This window comes from Balaenoptera musculus, chromosome 9, assembly GCF_009873245.2.
Source record: "Balaenoptera musculus isolate JJ_BM4_2016_0621 chromosome 9, mBalMus1.pri.v3, whole genome shotgun sequence".
NCBI lineage: Eukaryota > Metazoa > Chordata > Mammalia > Artiodactyla > Balaenopteridae > Balaenoptera > Balaenoptera musculus.
The window spans coordinates 48,170,812-48,196,468 of record NC_045793.1 but is presented as its reverse complement, the minus strand read 5'-3'; the positions used below and the strand labels follow the sequence as shown (position 1 = coordinate 48,196,468).

General features: G+C 41.7%; 1 protein-coding gene across 1 annotated transcript in view; it reads left to right on the top strand.

The window, feature by feature from the left end:
- The first annotated feature begins 15,261 nt into the window (after positions 1-15,261).
- CHN2 (chimerin 2) overlaps positions 15,262-25,657 on the top strand; it is a 326,376-nt gene continuing 315,980 nt past the window's right edge. Inside the window, exon 1 of the mRNA XM_036863191.1 lies at positions 15,262-15,962. Coding sequence (XP_036719086.1) covers positions 15,914-15,962 — 49 coding nt within the window. The 5' untranslated portion in view covers positions 15,262-15,913. The remainder of the gene's footprint in view (positions 15,963-25,657) is intronic.

Sequence of the window (25,657 nt, the reverse complement as noted above, 5' to 3'; positions counted from 1 at the left end):
TACCTCCTAAATGGAACCCAAGAAGTAACTAGGTTTATTATGAAGGGAATTTACGCAATGATCCATTCCCTTAATGAAACCTCTTACTGTAGGTCATTAAAAGTCAGCATTATCTTCTCTCCAGGATCTAGTCCCACTGCGGTCATGGTAGCATAGGTGCTGTAGGCATCTTAGCTGGTTTCTGTTATTTGATTGGTTATATCTAGTTGATCAACTTTCTGACCCAAGAATCCTCTGACTTTTAGACTTAGGCTCACCTTTGCTTATGATGAGATCATTGTCTAAAGTTTACATTAGTATACTATAACAACAATCTATGAATCTGTCTATTTATCTATCATCATGTAATCATCCATTCATCATTTGTCAAAAATTTTTTTGTTAAAAATAACTAACATTTTGGATTCAGGAAAATCCTCAAAATCAATTTTCTTTCTCTTGCAGTTGGAAAATGAATTTTAAATTATTCATGTTAACATCCTCTAGATAAATTGAATTTTTAGAGTATTTAAGAGTATTTAAGAAAAGCTTAGTAAAGTCAATCTTTTACATTAATGGATTTCATTTTTAAAATATTAATTTCACATTAACCATTGCTTTTTGACTTATGCAGCTTTCTAATCAACAATTTTGAGAATCATTCATCTTAATAAGAAAAAAAGTAAATTATTAAAATTTTAACATTATAAAACACTTTTTTTCAACTTTTGTTTCTGGCCATATGACTTACTCGATATCTGGAAGAGACTCTGTTATGTATCACTTTAAAATGCTGTAAGATAGTTTTTTTAAAAGCATCTTTTTAAATGCATGTCTGAGCTTACACAAAAATAAGGGAAATCGTCTCAGGCCAGCAAAATAAGACAGCAGGAATCCAGAGACGCAGTGAGCCCTGCAGCTGGCATTGCCCTGAAGGCACCTGCCAGGTGCTCCTGGCTTTGAGCTTGGGCCTGTCCTTCAGTGGCCACGTAGTAATTTATCCTCCAAACCGGAGTGCTTGGGAAGTGAAAGGTGGTGCTGTTTGGAATACACTGGGAATTCCGCTCCTGCTCAAGATCTGGAAAGCTGCGAGAGAGTGTCACTCCCATCCTAACAACAGGAAAATGCTTAATGGTGTACAAAATCAATCACAGTTTTCCTGAACTCATCAGAGGGCTGAGGTCACTGGCAACCAGGAAACTGAATTTCAAATAGTAAAAAGTCCCCCTCAAAGAGAGTCAGGACACATGGATTGTTTTACCTTTGACAGTGCCTGGGAGGAAGAGGCGGCTGCCATAGGGTGGGGGAAGAAAAAATTAAAAAAAAAAAAAAAAAAGAATTCCTAAAGGCTGAATAGGCACTAGTATATCAATTAGAATAACTGGGTACCCCAGACACATGGGGATTTGTACCCACTCCCAAGCTCCTCCCCTTGGTCTCCACTGGGTGCTTTTGAGAAAGATTGCGGGTAGGTCAAAGGCTGGAGAGAGCCCCTTTTGATGGCACAGGATGCAGGGAGGAGGTCACTGCGGCTGTGCCCTGATGCTCCTCTCATGGTGCATAACTAAGCCTTGGCATATAGTAGGAGCTCAGTTATTATTTGTTGGATGACCATTTGACATTAATTCCACAACTTGGGGTAAAAAAGTGGTTACATCATTTCATTTTTAATAATCAAATAATCTGGCCGGGATCCCATCTACCAGAGCTAACAAGAATTTCTACCCTCTCGGTCATTGTTAAGTGATCTCTTGACCCCTTAGGGTTGCAGAGGATCCAGGAGTGTCTCGTGCTGTCAGGGAATAGGAAACCATTCTCTAATCTGTGCTGACACACTTATACCCCTCGTGGTCCCTTTGAAAGCAACGCTTCCATTTTCTTTTTGCCAAGCCTGGGCATGAGGCTTATTTGCGTTAGGTCACACCGCCATCTGGGAGGACCCTTAAGAAGGTTCTGTCCCCTCACAGAGCACTGGGTGATGGTGGGCACGGGCTGCCATCCTTGAGAACTGCCACCCCCACTCCAAGTCGTGGGGAAATTTGCTCGCTTCACTCCCTGGAAAGATCACTTGTGCCTTTCCACCACCCAGCCTCAGCCTCTTGGTCAGCCTTGATGGAGAAAGGACTCCTGAAGGTTCTGCTCAGAAACCTCAGGCTTAAATTTTACCATGTAAGAGTTGTTTGACCACCTTCAGACACTAGGGGACCCAGGAACCCAGGCTCAACACAAAGACTTCTTGTGGTAGGAAGGGAAAATTCTCACACTTATTCTAAGTCTTCTTCAGCAACAAGAATAAGGCAGACATCAATATGTCAATAGTTTATATATATCCTTTGTCAAATAGAATTATTGTGATATATGTAAATAAATACTCGCCTTTTCTAAGTAGAGGGACCAGGTATAATTACTATGCATTCACTTCTCAAATGACAAAATATAAAATACTTAATAACTATTCTGTATCATATAAATGCAAAGCACAGTTGAGAACTAGACATTTGTTGGGACTATTTAGTGTTCATTGTGTTTATTTTTTCTTATGCTAGACCTTCAGTGAGTTAGTGCACATGAGGATATATTTATTATTTCCAGCAAATTAGCTTAGGTATTACAAACCTTATCTAATCACCACCTTATTTTGAAAATATTAGAATAATTTACATTGCTAAGCATTTGATTGATCTGTTATTTGTCTTATATTTCCGATTTATTATGTTCCCCTAGAGGTGGTAGAAACACCACTGAGAATTAAGATGTCTCTTCATTAATGATGCAAATTATTTGATTTCCAAATATTCATATATTATGGTTACATGTTCCATTCTTAATATTCCAAAGTCAGTTCTTCCTCTAATATTTTTTTACTTAGAAAGGAAAATATCATTTCACACCAAGCATTTTAATACCTAAATCAAATTTTAAATATTTAAAACATGTGACAGAGGGCTAATATCATTATATATCATTGTTATACAAAGAAGTCATGTAAGTTGATATAAAGAAAGGCTTAAATCTATAGTATATCAAGCTAAGGCAAATAGCCAAGAAAAATGTATTTGCTACAAATTTAACCAACTTTTATTACAATTACTATATAAAGAGTTATTACAAACTAGTAAGAGGAACACTGACATAGCAATGAAGGAGCACTATAATGCAATGATAAAGAGCCCAGACTCTGGAGTTAGAGCTAGGTTCAGATCCAAGTCCTATCACTTGCTGAGGGACCTTGAGCAAGATCCTTAACTTTCACACACCTCTTAGTGTTCTAATGTGTAACACAGAGTTACTAAAAGTGACTGCTTACAATGTAATTGAGAAGAGTAAGTAAGATCATACGTGTACAACTCTTAGTGCAATTACTGGAACCTAGTACTTATTGTGATTTTGGCAAAAGACATGAATAGGCAATTTGCAAAAGAAGAAATACAAGTGACTAATAAACATAAGCAAAAATTTTAATCTCACTAGTAATCAAAGAGATAAAAATTAAAACAGCAATGAGATACCATTTTTTTTCCTAGTAAATTTGAAATGTTCAAATGAAAATATGTTCTCATTCTCAGTTTTGATATGTATGTGGTGAGTCCTGGAATGAATATAAATTGAGACAATTTTTCCAGAAGGCAATTTGCCAGTTTTTTTTAAGGGCTTTAAACATTTCCTTCATCTTTGACGACACTCAACCATTGCTCTACTCCAATGGACTCAACTCACATTGTAGTTTGAAATTGCACCATTTATATAGAACACACCGTGTCTGGTGCCCTCAAGAGTCACGCATCTGGGGGCCCTGCCAGTGACATGCTCAACTTACAGCAACCAAGCCTAAGAAAGTAGACAGAAAGGCACCTACAGATTTATGTGCAAGGATTTTTATCCCAGCATAATTCACAAAAAGCAGAAACCATGGAATAATTTAAATTTTAATTAAGACTATGTAATGACATGGGGAATGTTCATATAAGTTTATTCCAAAACAAAGGTAGCTTTCTTACTGATTCCAATATAAAAGTAAAATATAATCATTTTAAGTGACACAATATAGAAAATTAAAGTAGTCATAATAATTTCAACATACGAAGAGATAGCCACTTTTGATATATATCCTAACAAAGTATTTTACACATGTATATTCATATTCCTACATAAACTGCAAAGAACAGACTGCTAAACTGCTAATCCCCACAGGGAGAAAAATACAACAGAAGTATTAACATACTTATTCATGCTGATGGGATTATGGACAATTTGTCTTTTCTTTTGCTGATCTCTTTTTTACTTCTAACACATCTACAGTTAGCATGATTACTTTTTAAGAAAAACATTTTAAATAACAAATGCTGTAAATGACTTGATGTTCAGCTAACTTATAACTATTTCTTTCAGTGATGTGAATGCAGAATATAAAAAAATAGACATATTTCTTTTGCAAAATGTGAAATAACATTCATTAATCACTTTGCCGTCTTCCTCTTAATGAAGACATGCAAATGCGTATGCAAACAAGCTGAACTTCTGTTCTGAGGCTATGACAGGATGCTCTGCAAAAGAGAAGGTAATGATAGAGCTTGAAAAATAGGAGGGCAGAGGAAGGTTAGCAGTGGTGGAAGATTTCTATTCTGAATGCCTTAAAAGAATTGTATGAGCCTATAGTGTTCTGTCTAACAATAATAAAATAAGATCACAAACAGCATTAAGAGAAGAAAGCTAGTCATTGTGCTATGACACACAGAATGTAACCGAATGGGGAGATGAAGACTCAGATCGAAATGAAAATGTATAAAGTTGCAATTTTGTTCAGACTTCTCCCTAAGTCTTGCCAGATCATCATATTCAACTACTTGACAAGTTCAGTCAATATTACTCACTTATAACCCTAGGATATTTTTACCCAATATTACACACTTGGATCAAAATTGAAAAAGTCAGTTCAACATTTAAACATTTTATCTACACAATTCCATAAATTTACATGTCTAGAAATATAAATTGAGTGAACTCGGTGTCCCCCAAGATCATTAGGGTTCAACAGAAAAGACTTCAACATCACAAGAGGGTATGAAACATTAAGATTCTAGATATAACTGTCCCAAAAAGAATTGGAGCTAGGCTTATAGAAGGTTAAATTCTTTGGACAGGGCAGAAGAGAATATCAGACAGCATCCTATTGTGTTAATTCTACTCCTGCCTTTTTGTGTGGCAGGCAGGACAGCCTGCCGCCTTTAAATGGCTTGGGAAACCAGAACAAAGATAAACACTCAGCTGGATTTTACAAACATTTTTGAAATTCTATTATAGGAAAGGTTCTTGGGTTGGGGAAGGGAGATGCAAAAATGGCAAAACATCATTGCTGCCCTCCAGAATCTTCCCATCGCATGAGAGCGCCAGATAGAAAACTGCAAATCATGGTGGAATTTTTTTAAGGGCTGAACTGGTGGTATAAACACAGGAAGTGGAGATTAAAGGGTAGTCCCCTGGAAGGGGGCTGTGATCATTATTACAATGATGGTAGACCTCTTCACTCAGAGCAGGGTTCATGGAATAGCATCACCCAGGAGCTTGTGAGAGATGCAGACACTCAGCCCCTTCTCCCCGCCCAGACCTCCTGAATCAGAATCTCTGAGGGTGGGACCCAGTTTTAACAGCTCTGCAGGTAATATTCATAGGTTTTAAAGTTGGAGAAGCCACATTGCTCTGAAGTATAGGCACTTGTGATATAAGAGGATATGGTTCTTCCGGTTGTTCATTTAATAGCCCACAATTTAAAAATCAGTGATTATACAATCTCATTTTAGAAAAATATGAAAATATGGAGAAATACAAAAGATGAAAAAATTGCCCTTATGAATTATTATTATTAATTTTTTAATTTTATTTTTGTCTGCGTTGGGTCTTCATTGCTGCATGTGGGCTTTCTCTAATTGCGGAGAGCGGGGGCTACTCTTCGTTGCAGTGCACGGGCTTCTCATTGCAGTGGCTTCTCATTGTGGAGCATAGGCTTTAGGCGTGCGGGCTTCAGTAGTTGCGGCATGCGGGCTCAGTAGTTGTGGCTCACGGGCTCTAGAGCACAGGCTCAGTAGTTGTGGCACACGAGCTTAGTTGCTCCGCGGCATGTGGGATCTTCCCGGACCAGGGATCGAACCCGTGTCCCCTGCATTGGCAGGCGGATTCTCAACCACTGCGCCACCGGGGAAGCCCACCCTTATGAATTATTAGTCAAGGTTCTCCAGATAGACAGAATCAATAGAATATATATGGCCAAACCAATTCCTTTCCATATGGAGGCTGGTAAGTTCCAGATCTGTAGTGAGCAAACTGGAGACCTAGGAGAACTGATGGTTTATTTCTAGTCCAAAGGTCAACAGGCTTAAGACCCAGAAAGAGCTGATGTTTCAAATCAGGAAACAAAGGCAAGAAAAAAACTGGTGTCCCAGTCTGAAGGCTTTGGGGAAGAATTCTCTCTTACTCGGAGAGGATCAGCCTTTTTGTTTTATTCAGACCTTCTACTGATTAGATGGGGTCCATCCACATTAGGGAGGACAATCTGCTTTACTCAGTCTACTGATTTGAATGTTAATTTCATCTAAAACCAGCCTCATGGAAACACCCAGAATAATGTTTGACCAAATATCTGGGCACCCCATGGCTCAGTCAGGTTGACACATGAAATTAACCATCATACCTGAATTACCTGCTGTAAACATTTTGGTTTACCTTGTCACCTTTTCAGTTTCAACCCTGAGGAATGAGAGTGTATGTGGGTGAGGATAAATTCTTTGGGTATAAAGAGTTAGCTAAAATACCTTTTGCCTGCCTGCTGCTGCCACATAGGAAGTGGAAGTCAAGTTCATTCACCTATGTTACTGCCTCTTTATGTCCAACCTGAGGGTTTCATTTTCATATATTCATAACACATAAGAAGTTGAGGGGTTTTCTTCTCCAAAGCGATTTTTCTAGCTGTGGTGTGAAGTACTTCTCTGGCATAAACATCACTCTTCAACCCCATCTGAGCTGAAAATCCCATCTCTAATCTTCTTTCTGATTGAGAAATGATAGAGTGGATTTGCTGGGAAACATCTGCCTCCCTGACAGCTGGTGGCTCTTGTAGGATTGGCCCTAAGGAAAGAGCATATTGATGCTTATTCATCGAGAAGTATATTTTAAAAATCATAATGTGGACTAAAATTCGAAGAAGAATTGCCCCCATGTTGATTGAGAAGATTTTATCCAAATGTTAGATTATGTTCTGTTTTCTTTCATCACAGTGGCTGGGGTCATGTGGTCTTATAAAAGGTCTTGACAAGAACTTGATTCTCTCTTTTTCCTTTATGACCAGAGACAGTCCTAAAAAAATCATTAAAGCAACATTAGCCCTCCCCATTCCCCACTGACTCCTTTGACAGTATGTTCTCTTTTCTAAATCCCGTCTTTCCCATAAGTGGCTCCAAATCTTAGCAGTACATTGGAATCACCAAGGAGTTATAAAAAATACTGATGTTTGGTTCCCACCTGCAGAGATTTTCGATTTGATTGTCCTGGGGTGCAAGCTGGGCATTGGGATTTCTGAAAGCCTTTTAGGTGACTCTGATGTCAGCCAGAGTTGCAAACCATTGCCCCAGGACCCTTGTTATTCAAGGTGTATTGATGCACCATCTGCATCACCTGGGAGCTTGTTAGAAATGCAGAATTGGGGTCTGCCCCATACCTGCGGAATCTGAATCTGCATTTTAACAAGACTCCTAGGTAATCTGTAGACATCTTAAATGTTGCATAGCCCTGTCCTGTGTATTGGTGTTAAAAATCAATTAAAATTGGTATAAAATCCCTGGGTATTAAAATCAGTTTAGGGGATAGGGAAACTCACTCAAGTGAAAATAGCTATGGTTTAATGTCTTAGGTCCCCCAAAGGTGATTGAATTCTAGTAGGTGTTCACAGCACTGTTTGATTAAGTCAGAAGTGAAAATTCTCACCTGAAGCTAACACAACATTGTAAATTAACTGTACTTCAATTAAAATTTTTTTCCAAAAAAAAGTGAAAGTTCTCCTTATGGGACTTCCAGCAACTGGAAGCTGGATAGGATGGAGTTTTTGATGAGGAGCATTCGTGTTTCCCTGAAATCCCCTCACTTGGGCAAATGCCTTAGTATCCCCAACACTATGCCCGTCCCTGCCCAGGCCCTTGGAGTCAGATCCCAAGCTCATCCTGTGAACTGTCCAGAGCCCAGCCTGTGCAAAGGTGTGTGTTTTAGGCAAGGAAAATGATAGTATCCTTCTAGGTTCAAATAGAGAAACACCAGTGCTTAAAGCAAAGAAAATGTATTTTAAAGACTTCATTTCTCACCTGAGCAGAGGCTCAAACAGGAAAATGTTTATCAAAAAAGCAGAAAGAAACTTCAGACAAAAACTAAAAGGTAAATTTTCTTTTCATGTGTTCTGAAAAGAATCAGCGAAAGCTGGGTTCAAATTGATGCCTGTAAGCATGATAAATTATGTACCCTCTCTCACTTTTGGTTTTCTTAACCAAGTAAAGTGAGGATGATGATACGTACCACTAGGTTTGTCGTTCATTTTAAGATGTGATGTAAGTGTTTTGGCCTCAGTTTCCCCAAATGGAAAATGGAGCTCACGATTCTGACTTCAGGATTGTTGTGAATATAGGTTAATATGTACAGCGTGGTCCTGGCTCAATAAATGCTTATTATGTGGAAGGTGATTTTTCTGTATCACTAGTGGCAGGGAATGTACTGAGTGGTGATAAAAGTAGCAGCAGTAGTAGTCATCAGCAAATATGAGTTTTCTCCCCTTTTTTCTTATGGGGGCCAGATTTAACAGAGAGTTTATGTAATCTGCCTACATTCTTACACTGAACCCTACTTTCAGATTCTACCAGGATTCTTATCCAAAGAGGCTGGTGGGAAAATGTCTCAATGTGAGGCATTGCCATCTTGTGTAGGGTGTGTGTGTGTGTGTGTGTGTGTATATATGAGAGAGAGAGGGAGAGAGAGGACTTGAGTAAACCTTTTAATATTATACTTGCCACTCCCTGGAGATTCTGAAACACCCTCCGCCTAGCAAAGTCACCCTCTCTCCAGCTGGACATAAATATTATTGAGTGCTAAAATAATGTTGCGTACACTAATATCATTGCCTTTTACCTAAGAATAAGAAAAGTTAAGCTCCTTGTCCAAGGTTACCACACGATATGTAGCAGAATCAGGATTTGAACTCTGATTTATCTCCAAAGCCCAGGCCTCTCTCACCTGTCTTAATGTAATCTCACACAAGTGATGGAACATAGGAGTGGTAGGTAGAGATGAAAATTACTTTTGCCTCAGACCATTATTCTTCCAGACTACTCTGGAGAGATAGGTGTAAGCACACTGTGCTTTGCTCTGAGGAATAGACACCCAGAACTCCTAACTGGGCTTCTATGTGGTAGACGCTGCATTACATCTGTTGTTTCATTTGGGTTTCACAGACTCTGAAGTAAGTACTGTTCACCCCATTTTAAAGATCAGGAGACTAAGATGAAGTAACTTGCCAAAGGTCTCACAGCTAATAAATGACAAACTAAGATTGAATCTGGGTCTGTCTGATTCCATAGATACACATTCAACTTTTCCAGAATCATTTCATACCTCGTTTTACAAACAAATCTGGAATATTTGCAAAAGGCTAAAATATGTTTTCTTACATCAGAAAATTGGCCCAGATATTGTGTCTGTTAGCTTTCTTCCAATCCCCACTTACCCTCCCTCCTTAAAAAAAACAAAACAGGGGCTTCCCTGGTGGTGCAGTGGTTGAGAATCTGCCTGCCAATGCAGGGGACACGGGTTCGAGCCCTGGTCTGGGAAGATCCCACATGCCGCAGAGCAACTAGGCCCATGAGCCACAATTACTGAGCCTGCGCGTCTGGAGCCTGTGCTCTGCAACAAGAGAGGCCACGATAGTGAGAGGCCCGCGCACCGCGATGAAGAGTGGCCCCCACTTGCCACAACTGGAGAAAGCCCTCACACAGAAACGAAGACCCAACACAGCCATAAATAAATAAATAAATAAAATTAAAAAAAAAAAAATGGTCCACATCAAAAAAAAAAAAAAACAAAACAAAACAAAACAAAAGGTTTGTTTCTGTTTTGTTGTTGTATCTGTAGCTGCCACAGGGAATGAAATGAGAATAATGATCCAGAACTTCTCTGGGAGGTGAGGGCACAGAACATTTAGAGTACAGTATCTGCTTAGTTCTCTGAGCTGACAAGCTAAAACTGAATGAGAAAATGCCAATTATCTAGAAACAGACTTTAAGGCTTAATTTTGGATGTTTTCTTAAAAAAAAAAAAATGCTGAAAATAAAGTTGCCACCAGCATAGATAATACCTATAATTCCCAGTTAGAGGTAATTTCTGTAGCTTAAAACCTTGTCCCAGCTAAAATGTAAATGTTCCAGGGAGGAGGAGAGGCATCATACTGTAGGACACCCCAGGGCAAGAATGTAGTTTTCCTCTTATCTTTCTTCCCAGCATACTTCCTTCCTAGCATACTCCCTGACACATAGTGAGTGCTCAATAAACATCACTGAGTGAAGTGGTGAATGCATAAATGAGTGAAAAGTTAGCAGAGGACAAATCCATCTGATACTTTTATGAAAGCCAAACTTCGATAGTGAAAGCATAAAGCCAGAGGTACCCCAGAAGACATGAAAAACAAACTCACTGCACACGTTTGCCCAGAGTAGGCTTAGAGCTCTCTTCAGTTTAGTTTATCCTAGATTTCTCTTTGGACATAGAGGGTAGAAAAGATTTTTGTTATCTAAAATGTCAGGGAACAAAGCCAGAGGTGATCTGTGGAAGAATGCATATTCAATGAGTTTTTGAACTCTATCACTGAATTTCTGAACTCTGATTTTTTTTTTCTTTAGAAAGAAAAGCCCTCATTTTTCTTTTTCTCTCTCAATACCTCTCTCTCTCTCTCTTCCTCCCCCCTTCTCTCTCAAGTCAAAGAGGTTGGAGCTGACAGCCGTGCCATAAGTGTGTGCCTGATCCTCCCAAGCTAAGTGGCAAACAGGGAAACTCGGTGTTACCCCGGACCCCTCCGCATCTCAGATTCAGGAACACTTGTGCTTGCGGCATGTCGCCACTAGGGGTCGCCAGCAGCAGGCGGTGTGAACTGGGACTTGGGTAGCCGAGGCGGCCTCCTTTGTCTGCACCCCAGGTGTGGACTCCTTTTGTTCAGAGGCTGGGCTGCTACCTGCGGCGTCTGAGCTGTCTGCTCCAGTCACCCAGCCCTGGGCTGCCTGCGCACCTCTTCGGAGGACATGCACTGTTTCTCAGCTTCTGCCTTTAGTTACACTTGACGTTATCCCAGAAGAGCCAGTGTTTTCTCTTTAACAGGACTAGGTATCTTTGCATTAGAAACACGGCTTAAACTGCAAAGGGAAATATTTCTCACTACAACAAAGAGTATATCTATGTTGAGAAATTAATGGCAAAAGGACCCCTTTTCTATAGTAGAGTATTTGCCATAAAATATTTAAAGCTAGTTGACAAATAGCCCCACTCTTCTCCCGCGAAAGCTGGCCCCTGGATTAATCTTCGAAGTCAGGAATGTTTCATTCTATGCTGAGCACAGAGAAGAGGAATGACCTTCACAAACACCCCTGAGTGCCTGAAATGTGGGAGCCCAGCTCCAGCCACAACAGCCGCATGCCCCCTTCAGTGTTTTCACGTCTGCCTTTAAACTTCAAAGGAAGGAACAGTAAAGCAAAAATAAACAAATTACAGTAACAGAAGAGCTACTCTGTAAACAATAAATTACAGGAGTTGTAACAGCTGGTGATGGGAGTGGGGGTGGGGAATGCAAACATTTGCTCCATGGAAATTTATTCTTGTTTTCACCATTTTAGTTTTTCTTGTTCACAGCAAAATAGTGGGTCCTTAACATGCCCGTCAACTTTTTTGTGCTCCAGATGCGTCACTCATCACCTAGCTGCTCAGTGGTCACAGCTACTGATGTGAAAATTAATTGGTGTACATGAGAACCGTTCATGGATTCATTTGTTCCTTGGTTTACTCACTTCTTCCACAGATATCCAGTGAGCACCTATTGTGTGTAAAGCATGGTAGAGACTACAAAGGCCGGCCAGACAAGGATCCTACCCCCCAGGAAGCTTTTAATAAAGTAGGGAGGTCAAATATGTTCCACAATTGCGACCAAAGCAAGACAGAGCATCTGCCATTTGAGAGGTGCAGAGAAAAGACTATAGGAATTCAACAGAAGGAGAGCCAATTTCTGGTTTGGGGTTCAGGGACGATTCCCCAAGAAGGTACATTCTTCTTGAACCTTCACGGTCTGTAGGAGGTCCAGCAGGGAGGGACGGGAAAAGGCCAGTGCCGGCAGCCCCAACTGTTATGGGGCGAGGTGAGGCAGGGTTACGTTTGTGAAGGGTACAACAGGAAATATGTTTGGAAAGGGAAGGTGGGAAGGCTTTAAATGCTAAGCTAAGCATGAATGCTAAGTTAAAACAAAATGGTAATTTTTAAGCCTAAATAGACCAAGTTATCAACAAGACTCCTTTCATCCCATAAATACTTTACTGTTTGAAGAAAGAAGGTAGAAATATCTTTAAAAAATCCCTACTTCTCAAACAGACTTAAGATCTTTGTAGCACCAATATTCCCCTTTTTACCAGCAGATAGGCATTACCTAGAAATAATGCCGTACATGAGTGAATAAAATACATGAATGAATTTTCTTATTGCTTCATTTAGAGGATGCTTTGGAAGGTCCACAAACAGGTTCCTGGGCCTACTGAGGAGGAGGTTAGCATCTTGTTTCCTCCACCTTCTGCTAATATATTGATATTAAACATTTTTGCAAGTAGCAACGAGCCATTAAGCCTCTGAAACTAAGTTGATAGTGAGTGATCGTGCCTGCTGAGTTTTCTCTGTTGGTTATGACTTTAACAATCCAAGTTACTGATTAACTTGCAGATTTTAGTTCTGAACCTAGAGCTTTCCTTTTGTTCTTCAAAATAATGGACTTCAGAGTTTCCGTCCATCTCCTACCAATTAGCTAAGCCTCCCCAGTCATCCCATTTCTACTCAGCAAGCATGTTTGTTGGTCTTGTATTCTTCTGACCTCTGGACCCAGTAGAAAAAAATTATTTTCCATCTTATTCTACTTTTGTACAGCACAGAGTGCCTTGGGGTGATGCCTTCACAGCAAGTGTCCCTCTGTCCCTTCATCTGTCAGTTGGGAATAAAAAAATAATCTACTTCACAGGGCCATGCTTTACTTTCTCTAACTAAGGCCTGTAAAGCTCTATGAGGGTAAATATTATCATCCAAACTGCAGAAATAGAATTTGACATCCCTTTGTGAGACTTCTGAGTGATGAAACCTGTTGCATATTTCTTGATTTGGGACAAGAAAGATACAAACATTGGGCCAGAGATGAGCATTTCCCCTGGTAGAACAAGTCACTGCTGATTAGTTATCTCCAGTTATCTCCGGATGCAATGGAGAAAGCAAAAGTTGTTCAAATCATAGATTCCATCTTTCAAGTAAAAAATTTACAGTCACTTATGGAGCACAAACTGTATGCCAGGTACACTGTGACTTTACACATCTCATGTCATTTAATCTTCACAATGCCCTACATTATCAGGAGTTTGGTTGCGGGTGGAGAAACTGAACCTCAGCAAATGTGAGTAATTTGCTCAAGGTCACACAGCTAATAAGTGGCAGAACCAGAGTTTGAATCCAAGTGTTGTCTCCTTCAAAGCCCAGAGGGAGACAACCCTACTAGGTGACATAGCCAAGTCAGACAGTCCACCAGCTAAAGATCCGGAGGGATGCATAGATTACTAGTCAGAGAGGTAGATGATGCCTTTGATCAGAAGAACTCTGAAAAAAACAGGAAGTTCTATTCTGACAGAGAGGTCAAGGTTGTGATGGGCCATATGTCCTTGAAGGGCTCCACATTAAGCTGCATCAAGGCTGCATTACACAAAGAAGAAGAAAAATGGAAGGGGGGCGGAGTGGAGGTGCTTGGGTCTCCGTATACCAGGCTGGGACGTTTCAGGTTCCATGTAGATGAGCGTCAGGAGGGCTCAGTCCAATGTGACTGGAGAGTGCTCCAGAGCCCTCAACTATTCTGCAAGCTGCATTTAAAAAAAAAAAAAAAAAAAAAGAGCCTTATTGGGAACATACACTGGGGATGGCATCCTGGAGGGAATTTTTAAAAAAATGTTTAAATCAACTAGAAAATGTGACATGGGTGCATACTGTGATTATTCAACATTTATTATTCACTGTGTGTTAGGTGCTTGGTTGAGGTGGACCCCCTAGGATTGGCTGCTGTTCCTGTGTCACTCCTGATAATTTTTAAATTGACTATGTCCTTTTAACCATGTTTTTAAAAATTGAACTACCACAACGTGAACACTTTCCACTTTGCTACATAATGAGAGTACTTTCATTCCTTTAATGTTTGCTTTTTCCTTTGAACTAACAATTTTCTGTTCAAATTTCACAGTTTTCTGTGGCTTCAGGAATGAAAGAACCGATTACCCTGCTGGGAGCGTGAAATAGACTTTAAAAATCTGCATTATTTCCTCCCAGTGAAATTAATTTAGGTTTAAATACAGGAGTAAAGTACACACCTTGTGCCAGAGTCTCTTTTTCTCACACACCTGAGTAGTTCCTTATCCAGAAAGGGCACAATTGGACCTGCTGCTACGTCTTAAGTCTTTTGTGAGGATCCTTTGCAAGACTGCAGTGTGAGAACCTCTTTTTCTTTGACACCCGGCTTTGTGTGGGCCTGATGACATATCTGGAACGTCTCTATTTCTTTGAAGGCCCATCTCAAAAGCCCAGTGGACCCGTCGGGCACTGTCCATGGCTGGGGTACTTAAGAGCAGCCGGATTGGCTTGCCGGGTGTTTTGAGGGTATTTTAGGAAACGCACCTTCTTGCAGGGCAGGAATCCTCAGCTCCAGAGCAACAAAGGACAATTTGGAGAGGGGTGGAAGGAGCACTCCACAGCCGCTCTGGCATCCCAGGCCCCCTTCCGCGTAGCATCGTGTCCTTAGTGACCCCGCCTTCGCCCTCTGGATCGCACCCCGGCTGTCTCGCTGCTCCCTAGTCCGGCCGGGCGTCGCGAGCCCCGCCACCTTCCCCCACGCCCCACACCCGGTCGCCCTCAAACCTTTGGAGCCGCGCTGCGCACCGCAGCCATGCTCGCCCCGCGCCCCCCAGCGGCCTCCCCGGCACCTCGGGGTCCGGCTCCCCGGGCCAGTGTCGCCCCGCCCTGCAGCCCACAGCCTCCCCCTCCAGCCCCCGTCGCAGGAGCTGTCAAGCCCGCGGCAGCTGAACCAGCCCCCGAGCTCCCGCGTCTCCTCTCCTTCCTTTGTGTGCGCGCGAGCGGAGTTGGGGCGGAGGGAGAAGGGGGAGGTCGCTCTGTCTGTCTGTCTCCCGCAGCCTTTGCCCGGGCAGCTTGAAGTGCCGCCGGCGAGGCGGGAGCCGGGGGGAGGGTGCGGGGAGCTGGCGGGGCGGCTCGGGGCCGCCCGGGCGCCCTGGTCCCAGCCGCGCGCTGGGGAGCGCGGACTGCAGCTGGGGCTCAGCTGGAGGCACGATTCGTCTGCTCCGGCCGCCCCTCGGCCTCCCTCCGCTCCCACCTACCCTCGACACTCGGAGAAAAGCGTGCGAAGGCGCCGAGAGTGACGGAAACCACAAATAAATAGCGGCGGCAGCAGCGCGTCATCTGGCGGAGCAGGAAGTGCAGGCAGAGTCCGGAGGCTGGTGCTTTCTGCGCGTCCCCAGGACTTTGCCATGGGCTGGGGGCCGCGGAGGCTGCGAGCTGCCGGGCCAGGACAGCGGCGGCGGCGTCCGCACCGGGGCTGAGCGAGCAGCGTCGCGCGGGGCGCGCGGAGATGGCAGCGTCCAGCAACTCCAGCCTGTCCGGCTCCTCGGTGTCCTCCGGTGAGTTTCAGCCCGTCGGGCGCGATTGCCCCGCTGGGTCTGTCGCCCGCTGCCCTCGCCCCGCATTCTGGGATGGAGAGGTCCTACCTGTGGCCGTTTTGCCCGCTCTCCCGGGGTGAGGGCAGGCGACCGGTGTGACACTTGTTTGGCTGGCCAGCACCCTCGGTGCCCACAGCACCTTCGCGCCTGGCGTCTGACAGCGCAGAGGTGGGGGAGCGGGGCGCCCTTAGTGTGCAGACGCGGGGGTTCTGGGGATTTGGGGAGCAGCAGGCGAGAAGCGAACCGGGCAAGGGCGGGCTCGCACTTTCTGGCGCCGCTGGAACCCGGGCTGGCGGGGCGGGGAAGGTTAGGGTGACGCTGGGCGCCCCGACCCGCTGGCTGTGCGGTGCCCGCTCCGCTGGATGTCCAAATTCAAGGCAGGGGGGAGCAAACCCTCGCTTCTCGCAGACTTGATTTTCTTTGTTTGTTTCGGAAATTAGCTCCGTGGAGACACACGCTTGGGGTATGGGTTTGAGATAGAGGTAATTCTCTTTCTGGTTCTGATCGAAGCGAGTTAGGGGACGCGAGGTCGAGCCCAGCCTCTGACAATTTGCCCGTTTTCAAGTGTGCAAGTGTGTGTGTGTGTGTGTGTGTGTGTGTGTGTGTGTGTGTGTGTGACTTTCCTCTGTGGCCTCTTGGAATACGTTCTGCGATTTTACTTTCCAGGCATACATTTTTTTTTTTTTCCCAAGTGCGGCTGAGGAAGGAAGGGCTTCTTTCAGCTTTTCTACATTGAACAGTGGGTCTAATTGAAGAGAAAAAATTGCTAATGAATCTGAAGGAGTAGGAATCAATAGAAGCAGACGCACTGGATTCTGAGTATGACAGGTTTCTAATCAGGATGATGCATTAGGTAGAATTCTTCTACCTCGCTAGTCATTGAAAACTTTAATGACAAACCCTAAAGGGTTAGCTGATAAGACATTTAGTGTAGTTCACAGTATTCAGGGGTCAAGAAGGTCTTGAAGTCCTAATGGAAATGCTTAATATATCAATATTGTATTAATTCCTATTGTGTGTGTGTGTTTTAAATTATTACCCAAAAATTAAACTCAAAGGAAGAAACACTTTGTTGGAGGCATTGGATAGCAAGCCAAGCATTAAGGAACCATATCTCTAGATATGTGACTAATTAAATCATAAATGCAAGGTGATTTGACTAAGGTGCAGTTGTGACGTGGAACAAGGTGATCACTTGAAAGCCATTTATTATCTTTTTTGGCAGGTTTTAGTTCCAGGGAAATAGCACTTCCTTTCTTGATCACTGCCAACTAATGAAAAGCACAGTGTTGTTATGTGTACGATGTAGTTGAAGTTTGTGGTAGTAGCAACCAATGGGGCAGAACAGTCATATCTTATTAAGAGCAGCAACAAGTTGACCGCCTGTGGTTTTAATTCTGAGAACTCAGCAAATGCTACAGCGTATTTTTAGTACCCCCAAACCACTGCTGCTGCTTTTCAATTCATTTTGGTTGACTAACATTGAATTTAAAACACAGTGATGTTAGCTTATGATTAGCATATGGTTATCCCTCTCCGAAAATGGCCCACAAGAAAATGAATTGGTGGGGGAGAGGTGACGAAGGGAAAGAAGAAAGGATAAAGGACAATAAGGCAGTGTTATCACATGATTTACTGATGGTATAAATTACAGGTGCTGTGGCATCTGAATTTTCAGATCTTGATGAAAGATCTCCTTAAGCTTAAGGAATGTTATTGAAAAACCTAACTCAGCCTTAGGAAGAATACATGGGTTTGAAGCAGCACAGTATAAGCTTTAGATGATGTTAATTGCTTTATAGATAGAATAGAGATGCTTGTGATGGTTCTCTTTTCTGCTTTAGTTACCACTGTTTTAAATCCTAATGAAAACTGGAAAATTATGCAAAAGCTTAAATTCAAAAAGTGGGCAGAGGTATATTTTTTGGTATGACTCAACCATGGGCCATGAGCTTATATTGGCTAATTCACTAATTAATCAGGCACTTGGTCTTGAAAAATTTGAGAGCCAGAATTCTCTTTTTAAGCTCACTTACCATCGTGTGGATCATGAATAATTCAGGTGACACAAGCAATTCACACCTGTGGGAGGTGTTGGGCAGGAAAGAATAGAGCCTGTTTGTGGTGGCAGCTGGGTTCTCTCAGACAAAGGCCAGAGTCTGAAAAATTAGGACACTCCATCAATCTATTAATCACCATTTTGGAGGGCCTACTATGTGCCAGGCAGTAAGTTATAAGCCTCAGATTCAAGGAGGTTAAGTGAGGAAGATAATTTAAAGGATTCCTTCTAGTTCTGAAGTTCTGGGATTATTGTTCTTGAGTTTGGCTCCAGCAGTGGGTAACTTGGGGTAAGTTATTTAACTTCTCCAAGCCTCAATTTCCTCATCGATAAATGAGACTGATGCTAATAATAGGAACTATTTCGTAAGAATGTCGTGGGGATTAAGTGAGATAATGTGTATAGAGCGTTTAGCACAGGGTGTGGCACTTAATAAGTGCTTGGTGTGAATAAAGTTTGTTCCTTGGAGGAATGAAAAAGAAAGCTCTCACTGACTCAGACTTTAGGTACAAAAATAAGTCCAACACACATCAAACCTGCCTCTTACATTGCATGTTAAGTTTGGTCTTGAGGTTTGAGCTCCATTAAACAAGCATTTATTAAGTTTCTTTTAGGATTCAGGCATAATCCCAAGTGTATGGAATAGAAAAATGCATCAAGATCCTTTCCCTCTCCATCCAGCAGCAGAGATGGACAAGCAAATAGCAATCTATTTTCCATTTTGATAAAATAAATTATGGGGAGGAGAGTGCATGGAAGAGAATGATGACCTCAGTTGTGAGGGGTCAGTAGGGGTGACATATGAGTTGAGCCTTGAAGGATGAGTGGAATGTTTTCAAAAAGCAGAGTGTGGGAAAGGCATTTCAGGAAGAGGTAAGATCTTAGGCAAAGGTCTGGAGATAGGGAAGTTCATTGCCTAATTTTCAACTCCCTTCTTAGGACTATTGACCCATTTTCTTGGTGGCTCCTCTTCTCTGGACAGTTGTGCTTATAGGCCCATCAGCAGCCTCATGCACAGAGCTACCAGATCACTCACTTTTGGTGCCGATATAGGACGCTTTCTTTCTGCTCAGGCAGCAATGGGTTTAATGGCACAGCTCTCCAACACCTTAGGACATACTTGGGCAATTGAGCCCTGAGAAAGGAATGGTTGATTCTGTAGTGTCCAGGATATGGAGAGGTGAACTTGAATAGAATACCATGGGTTAAACCTCTCTTAGAGGAATAGCCGTGGGAGGTTTAGGTTTGGATGGATTTGTGTGAAGAGTAAAAATCTAATAATTTACTCATATTAAGCTCAAAATTATTTGATTTTCCTGAGAATATGTTCTTACCTGCTGTTGTTGGACCACATCACCCAAGCATCTCATTTATTCTACATTACCAGCTGAGACACAACAGATGAAATAATCAAGTTAAAATTAATTTTTAAATACATTTTCTGAGAACTCTTTAGAAATTTGTTTCTGAAGTATTCAATTATGTGTAAAAGAAATTGCTTTGCCTTTGTTTTAATGATAACTGCTGGTGATTAAATTTCATAGTCACCTAGATTGGCAGGAAGGTTTGATTACCTGTATTATTTTAAATCGGGGGAGAAAAATCCCTATCCTTAAGTTTTTCATCTAGCCTGTGGTACTTGATTATATTCTGAAATAAACAGTGGTTGACTTGCAAAATACTTTTCTTAATAATCATGAATTAGATTTGCTTTTATAATTGAAATAAGAACTTTTTGCATATTAGTCATGTGATCACCAAATGGATAATTTCACAAAGTAACGAAAAAAATCAACTCAAGTAAAGTAATAGATAAAGAAGCTATGAGATGTTTTCCAGTAACTGAACAAAGTAAAAAATTAAATAATAAAGGGACTCCCAGGATAAGAAGTTGTTAAGATTTTGGGAACATAAACATTACTGTATTATAGAAATGAAATCGACAGGGACTTTTGAAATTAAAATGCAAATAGAAAAAGGTAAAAATCAGTGTTATGTGCAGAGTCATTGAAACCTTAATTGGGAAAAGAACATTCCTGAATGGATTGAGAGATTTATTTTTCCAGATTCTATACAACAGTAATTGTGTGCCAGGTAAGTAATGCCATTTTCTGCTTGATCCTAGAAATGATAAATAGGAATTTTCATTACTTGTTATTGGCGAGTCACAACCAGCGGCATATACAAATCTTTCACATTCCTAGATGCAGAAGGCAAAATTGAACTATAGTAATGCTGCCAAGACTTACATATGTGTAATTAGAAACTCCATGGATCCAATACTACAAAGCAGGGTATCTTTGTTGAAACAGACACTCACACTGAGAAGTCTTCTAGTCGTTTAGACTTCAGAAAGAGTCAATTATGTGTAAGCAAAATATCTTTACCTTTGTTTCAGTGATAACTGCTGGCAATTTAATTTCAATCACCTAGAACGGCAGGAAGATTTGATCACCTTTATTTGAAATCGTGTGCACAAAAAAATTGCAATTTCAAAAACACTGCAAATATTTTTAAATCACAAAGCTAAAAGTTAATCCCCTGAGAGAAATCATTCACTCAGATGAAGAATATTGTTTTTTGCTGTTTTTTCTGGTGACCTTTCCACAGCTTATTTTAACTTATTAGATTTTCACTGTACTTTGTGGTACCTGAGTTGAACCCAGTGATATAAAATCTGAGAGAAAAGGAGGCTCTTCTTAATCATGACAGCTTGTTTGCAGTGTTTGACAAAGGCCCACTGATTTGTGTACTTTTGTTAAAATGCCAGATGCCCCCCCCCCAACTCCCACTAACCCTATGAAGAGTTTTGAATGACCTTGACATTTGTTCAACTTTTGGGGGATGCAAACCCCAGGTATTTTCTGAGGCCAGTCTCTGTGGGGTTTAACTGAACAATGTGTTCTTTGCGCTGCCTCCTGGGGCTTGGCCCGAGTGTCAGTCCTGCTGAGGGCCGTCTGCTGCTCTGCAGGGTCTCCTGTTTTCACACAATGGTGAAAATAACCGGACATGAGGATTGGAAAACCTATACATGAGCAGTGTCATCTTGGTATGGTTTGGGAAAGCGTTTTCTGCCAGAACGTTAAGATTCCTGCCAAGATAGTTAGATATAAAGAAAGAGAAAGGAACTGAGTGATAGACATAAGATTAATAGCACCCAGCTATCACTCACCCATGATTTATCTTTTATGAATGTATTCACATTTCATGGCTCCTAAAATATGTCATTGAATTTTCAAAATTAATGGCTGGCTTGCCTTCCTCCCTCCCTCCCTTCCTCCCTTCCTCCCTCCCTCCCTCCCTCTCTCTCTCTCTCTCTCTCTCTCTCTCTTTCTCTCTCTCCCTTTCTTTCTTTCTTTCTTTCTTTCTTTCTTTCTTTCTTTCTTTCTTTCTTTCTTTCTTTCTTTCTTTCTCCCTTTTGCTTTTCTCATCAGTTATTACGTTGGTCAGATTTCTATTTAGAGATGTTTTCAGAAACCCTGCCTTTGGTCTACTTTACTGTTAATAGTTTCCCAGTCCTCCAAGCACCTTGCTGCTTCTCCTTCCACTTGCTCAGTGGGAAAGGCAGCTACTGTTCTGCTTCTCGCATGGATTCTGGTCAGAGCGTCAAGATGGATGCCTCCATCTCTGGTGCAGGCTGGTGGGTGTGACAGAACACACTCATGTGTCTCAAAGTTACTAACGAAAGCAGAGGTTTATTTAAAGTTTCCATGGTTAGAGGAAAACCCAGTTGGAATGTGCTGAACCCACATGCAGTCTGCTCTGCCAGGGGACCTGTATGGCTGTCCACTGGGGTCTGAGGCTGAAGATGGCATGTGTGCACTGGGGGAGAGCCATCCACCAGCTGCTTGTGCAAATAACCTGCTTCTTCCCTCATTTATTACTAACTGAACACCTTCGTGGGGACCAATCTTCTAATATAGTCTTTACAGTATGGCCTAATGACAGCATGGCCTTGCTTCAACAGTTTGGCCTGTCAAAGTCACCCAACTTCAGCCCATTCACAGTATCACCTCCACATTTTAAAGTGTTATTTTCAATCATCCGATGTCTGAGTTCCCATAGACATTCTCTAAGAAACATGTTCACTTAATAACCTTATTTAAAATGTCATCATCACCTCAGGTCAGAGGGGACATTGATCAGATTCCTGGAATTGAGATATCGCCCACTCACTATGCAGGCCGCCAATCACCCGATGCCTTTGGTGGGCCTGTGGAGGAGAGCATTTTGTCGAGGGGAGAGGCTGGATGCCAGTTGCCTGGCAGAATCAAATAGATCTGAATTGATATAGCCACTATGGAGAACAGTATGGAGGTTCCTTAAAAAACTAAAAATAGAACTACCATATGACCCAGCAATCCCACTACTGGGAATATACCCTGAGAATACCATAATTCAAAAAGACACATGCACCCCAACGTTCATTGCGGCACTATTTACAATAACCAGGTCATAGAAGCAACCTAAATGTCCATCAACAGATGAATGGATAAAGAAGATGTGGTATATATATATATATATATATATATATATATATATATATATATATATATATATATATATATACATACACACACACACAATGGAATAATACTAACTCATAAAAAGGAACGAAATTGGGTCATTTGTAGAGATGTGGAAGGAGTCTGTCATACAGAGTGAAGTAAGTCAGAAAGAGAGAAACCAATGTCATATATTAATGCATACATGTGGAATTTAGAAAAATGGTACTGAATAACCTATTTGCAGGGCAGGAATAGAGATGCAGATGTGGAGAATGGATGGGTGGACACAGGGGAAGGGGAGGGTGGGATGAACTGGGAGATTAGGATTGACATATATACACTACAATGTGTAAAATAGACAGCTAGTGGGAACCTGCTATATAGCACAGGGAGCTCAGCTCTGTGCTCTGTGATGACCTAGATGGGTGGGATGAGGGGTGGGTGGGAGGGAGGTCCAAGAGGGAGGGGATATATGTATACATATAGCTGATTCACTTCGTTGTACAGCAGAAACTAACACAACATTGTAAAGCAATTATACTCCAATGTAAAAAAAAAAAAAAAAAATCAAACAGATCTGGAGAAACAGTCTGCTTCCTTGAGCTGGGGAGAGATCCCACCTTCTGAAATGTGTGTTTGTTAGATGTCGTAGGAAGAGCCCTAAACGTGGAATCAGAAGATTCCGGACATGTAAACCTTTAACCAGGATATTTAAACCCTTAGCCAGGGCACCTACACCTTTTACCAAAGCCCTTAAATCCTCTGTCAGAGCCCTTAAGCCCTTAACCAGGACCCTTAAACCATTAACCAAGGCCCTTGAACCCTTTACCAAGGCTCCTAAACCCTTAACATAGGCACTTTAACCAGATACTTAACCAAACCAACTAGCTAGCTATGTGGTCTTTGGTGAAGTTAGCCCCTCTGAGCCTTAAATGCCTCGCTGCAAACTGCAGTCGTGAGAGTCTGTTTCTGCAGCTGAGATGAGCATCAACAGAGGTGATAGAAGCATCCCCTCTGCAGACCTGGCCAGCACGCCTGCTTATGAGAGGCCAATTCTCTTTTCCCTCTCTCCTTCCTTTACTCTCTGAGCCTCAGTTCTCTTGGCTGTAAACCAGAAATAGCGATATCCGACGAATTTATCCCCTGGGGTTGTTATTCCTGAAGTACTGTTTGGGAAAATGTGTAGTAAACTGTAAAAGCAACTAACACTACTGAATGGCTGCTATGTGTCATTCTGTTTACATTATCTCACACAATTCTCGCAGTATTTCTCTGAGGTAGACATTATATCCCATTTTGTAAACAAAGAAGTAGGTTCAGAGAGGGATGGGGCTTGGATTTGAGGTGATAGGATTAGAGCAAAGTCTTCCTAATTTCAAAGATCATGCTTTTCCCTCTTGAAACATAAGGGGTTGGTTCGTTTCTATCTATTTACAAAGTTGCTGACGTTAGAGTTTACCGCTGAAATCCATGCTCATGGTTGACAGAGAAAATACAGTTACATACTTGTGCTTTATTTTGTTGTCCTCAGTAGTTAGCCAGACCCTCACCTCAGTCTGACCAAAGCTTATTCTCACCAGCGATACGAACTGGGAGGTGTTACCAAGTCATTACTCTTCAGAGTGAACACCCAGGATACTGGACTTGTGAGTATCTATACTTGAGAATAGTCTTGCAAGGTGAAGGGTGTATAGGTATCCATTGTACTATTCTTGCAACTTTTCTAAAGGTTTGAAAATTTTCTCAGTGAAAGAAAAAAATGAGGCAAAAAAAGAAAAGTACTACTTAGCATTCAGTTGATTTTCTTCCCTGGCATTTCAAAAGCGTTCCATTTTGTGTGAGCATATCAAGTCCTGTTATCATCTCATGAAACTCCCAGATTCTGAATCCTCAGGCAGCAGAATATCTATTTCTTAGCTTATATCTTAAGCAAAAGCATAAAGGAGCTGAAATTACAGAAGCAGTTCAGGCAGAACACACGCAACAATTTCTACCTGAGAATTGTTTTTTTTTTTTCTCCCGACCTGGGTTGACTTGACATTTCACTGCAGGTTTGGACCAAGGAGGGACCTTGGAGGTTGTTTAGAAGATGCCAGCATAGTATAAGCAAGAGAATCAGGGTCCAAGAAGCTCCAGGAACTGCCCAGTGCTGCTCAGCTAGTTGGTGGTGGGGCTAGAGCTGAACTGTAGTCTAGGACCCATGTTTCCAGAACATCGTTCTCCATCCTCCTTCCTGGCTCATCCTAAAGAGTAGTATCATCCTTGGAGAACTTCTCGCAGATGTTTTTTCTGTCTGGCTTCATACAGGCTGTTCTATTTAATTATTTAATATTTTCAACAAAGAAGTCATAAAGTGCTTTGTATGTTAAATGGGCCTTAGAACTCAAGGCTGTTGTGTCAACAGAGACAGAGACTTAAGTGATCTGGTGTCTGCCCTAACTATATATAGCTATGCTGTCCAATACGGTAACCACGAGCCACATGTAGCTATTTAAATTTAAATTAAAAACATTCATTTCCTTAGTTGTAGTAGGCACATTTCAAGGGCTCAGTAGTACACATGGTACTACTGTGGTAGCTAGTGGCTACCATATTAAGGCCACGCAGAAATAGAACATTTCCACTATTCTGCAAAAGATTCTATTGGGCAACACTGGTAGACAGGGTATGAAGTTCTAAGACAGGGACTTTACTAACGTAAAATTAATTAGCTAAGGATAGAAAATTTGATAAAATGTTCTCCCATTCTTGTGTTTGCTCCTTGTGCTGATTGGGTTGGATTTTACTAATTTTGCAAATTGGCTTTTCATAAGTAATTTTTTCATAACTTTGAGGCAAACTGTGGAATGACAGCTAGAATATAATGTTGGGGAGAATAATTAAAATGTTGATAAACACTGCTAGTCCTGAAGTTTGATTCAAGCTTTTTAAAAAATGGCCTGTAGTTTCCTTAATGGCAGCTCCACTTCTTTTTGAAATAAACCCACAGTGAGTTGTAATTTCACCCTCAAAGAGGAAAAAATGCCATATCCAGAAGAAGTTTGGATCTTATAATTGCATTTCTTCCCCCAAATTATAAAGAAAATAGG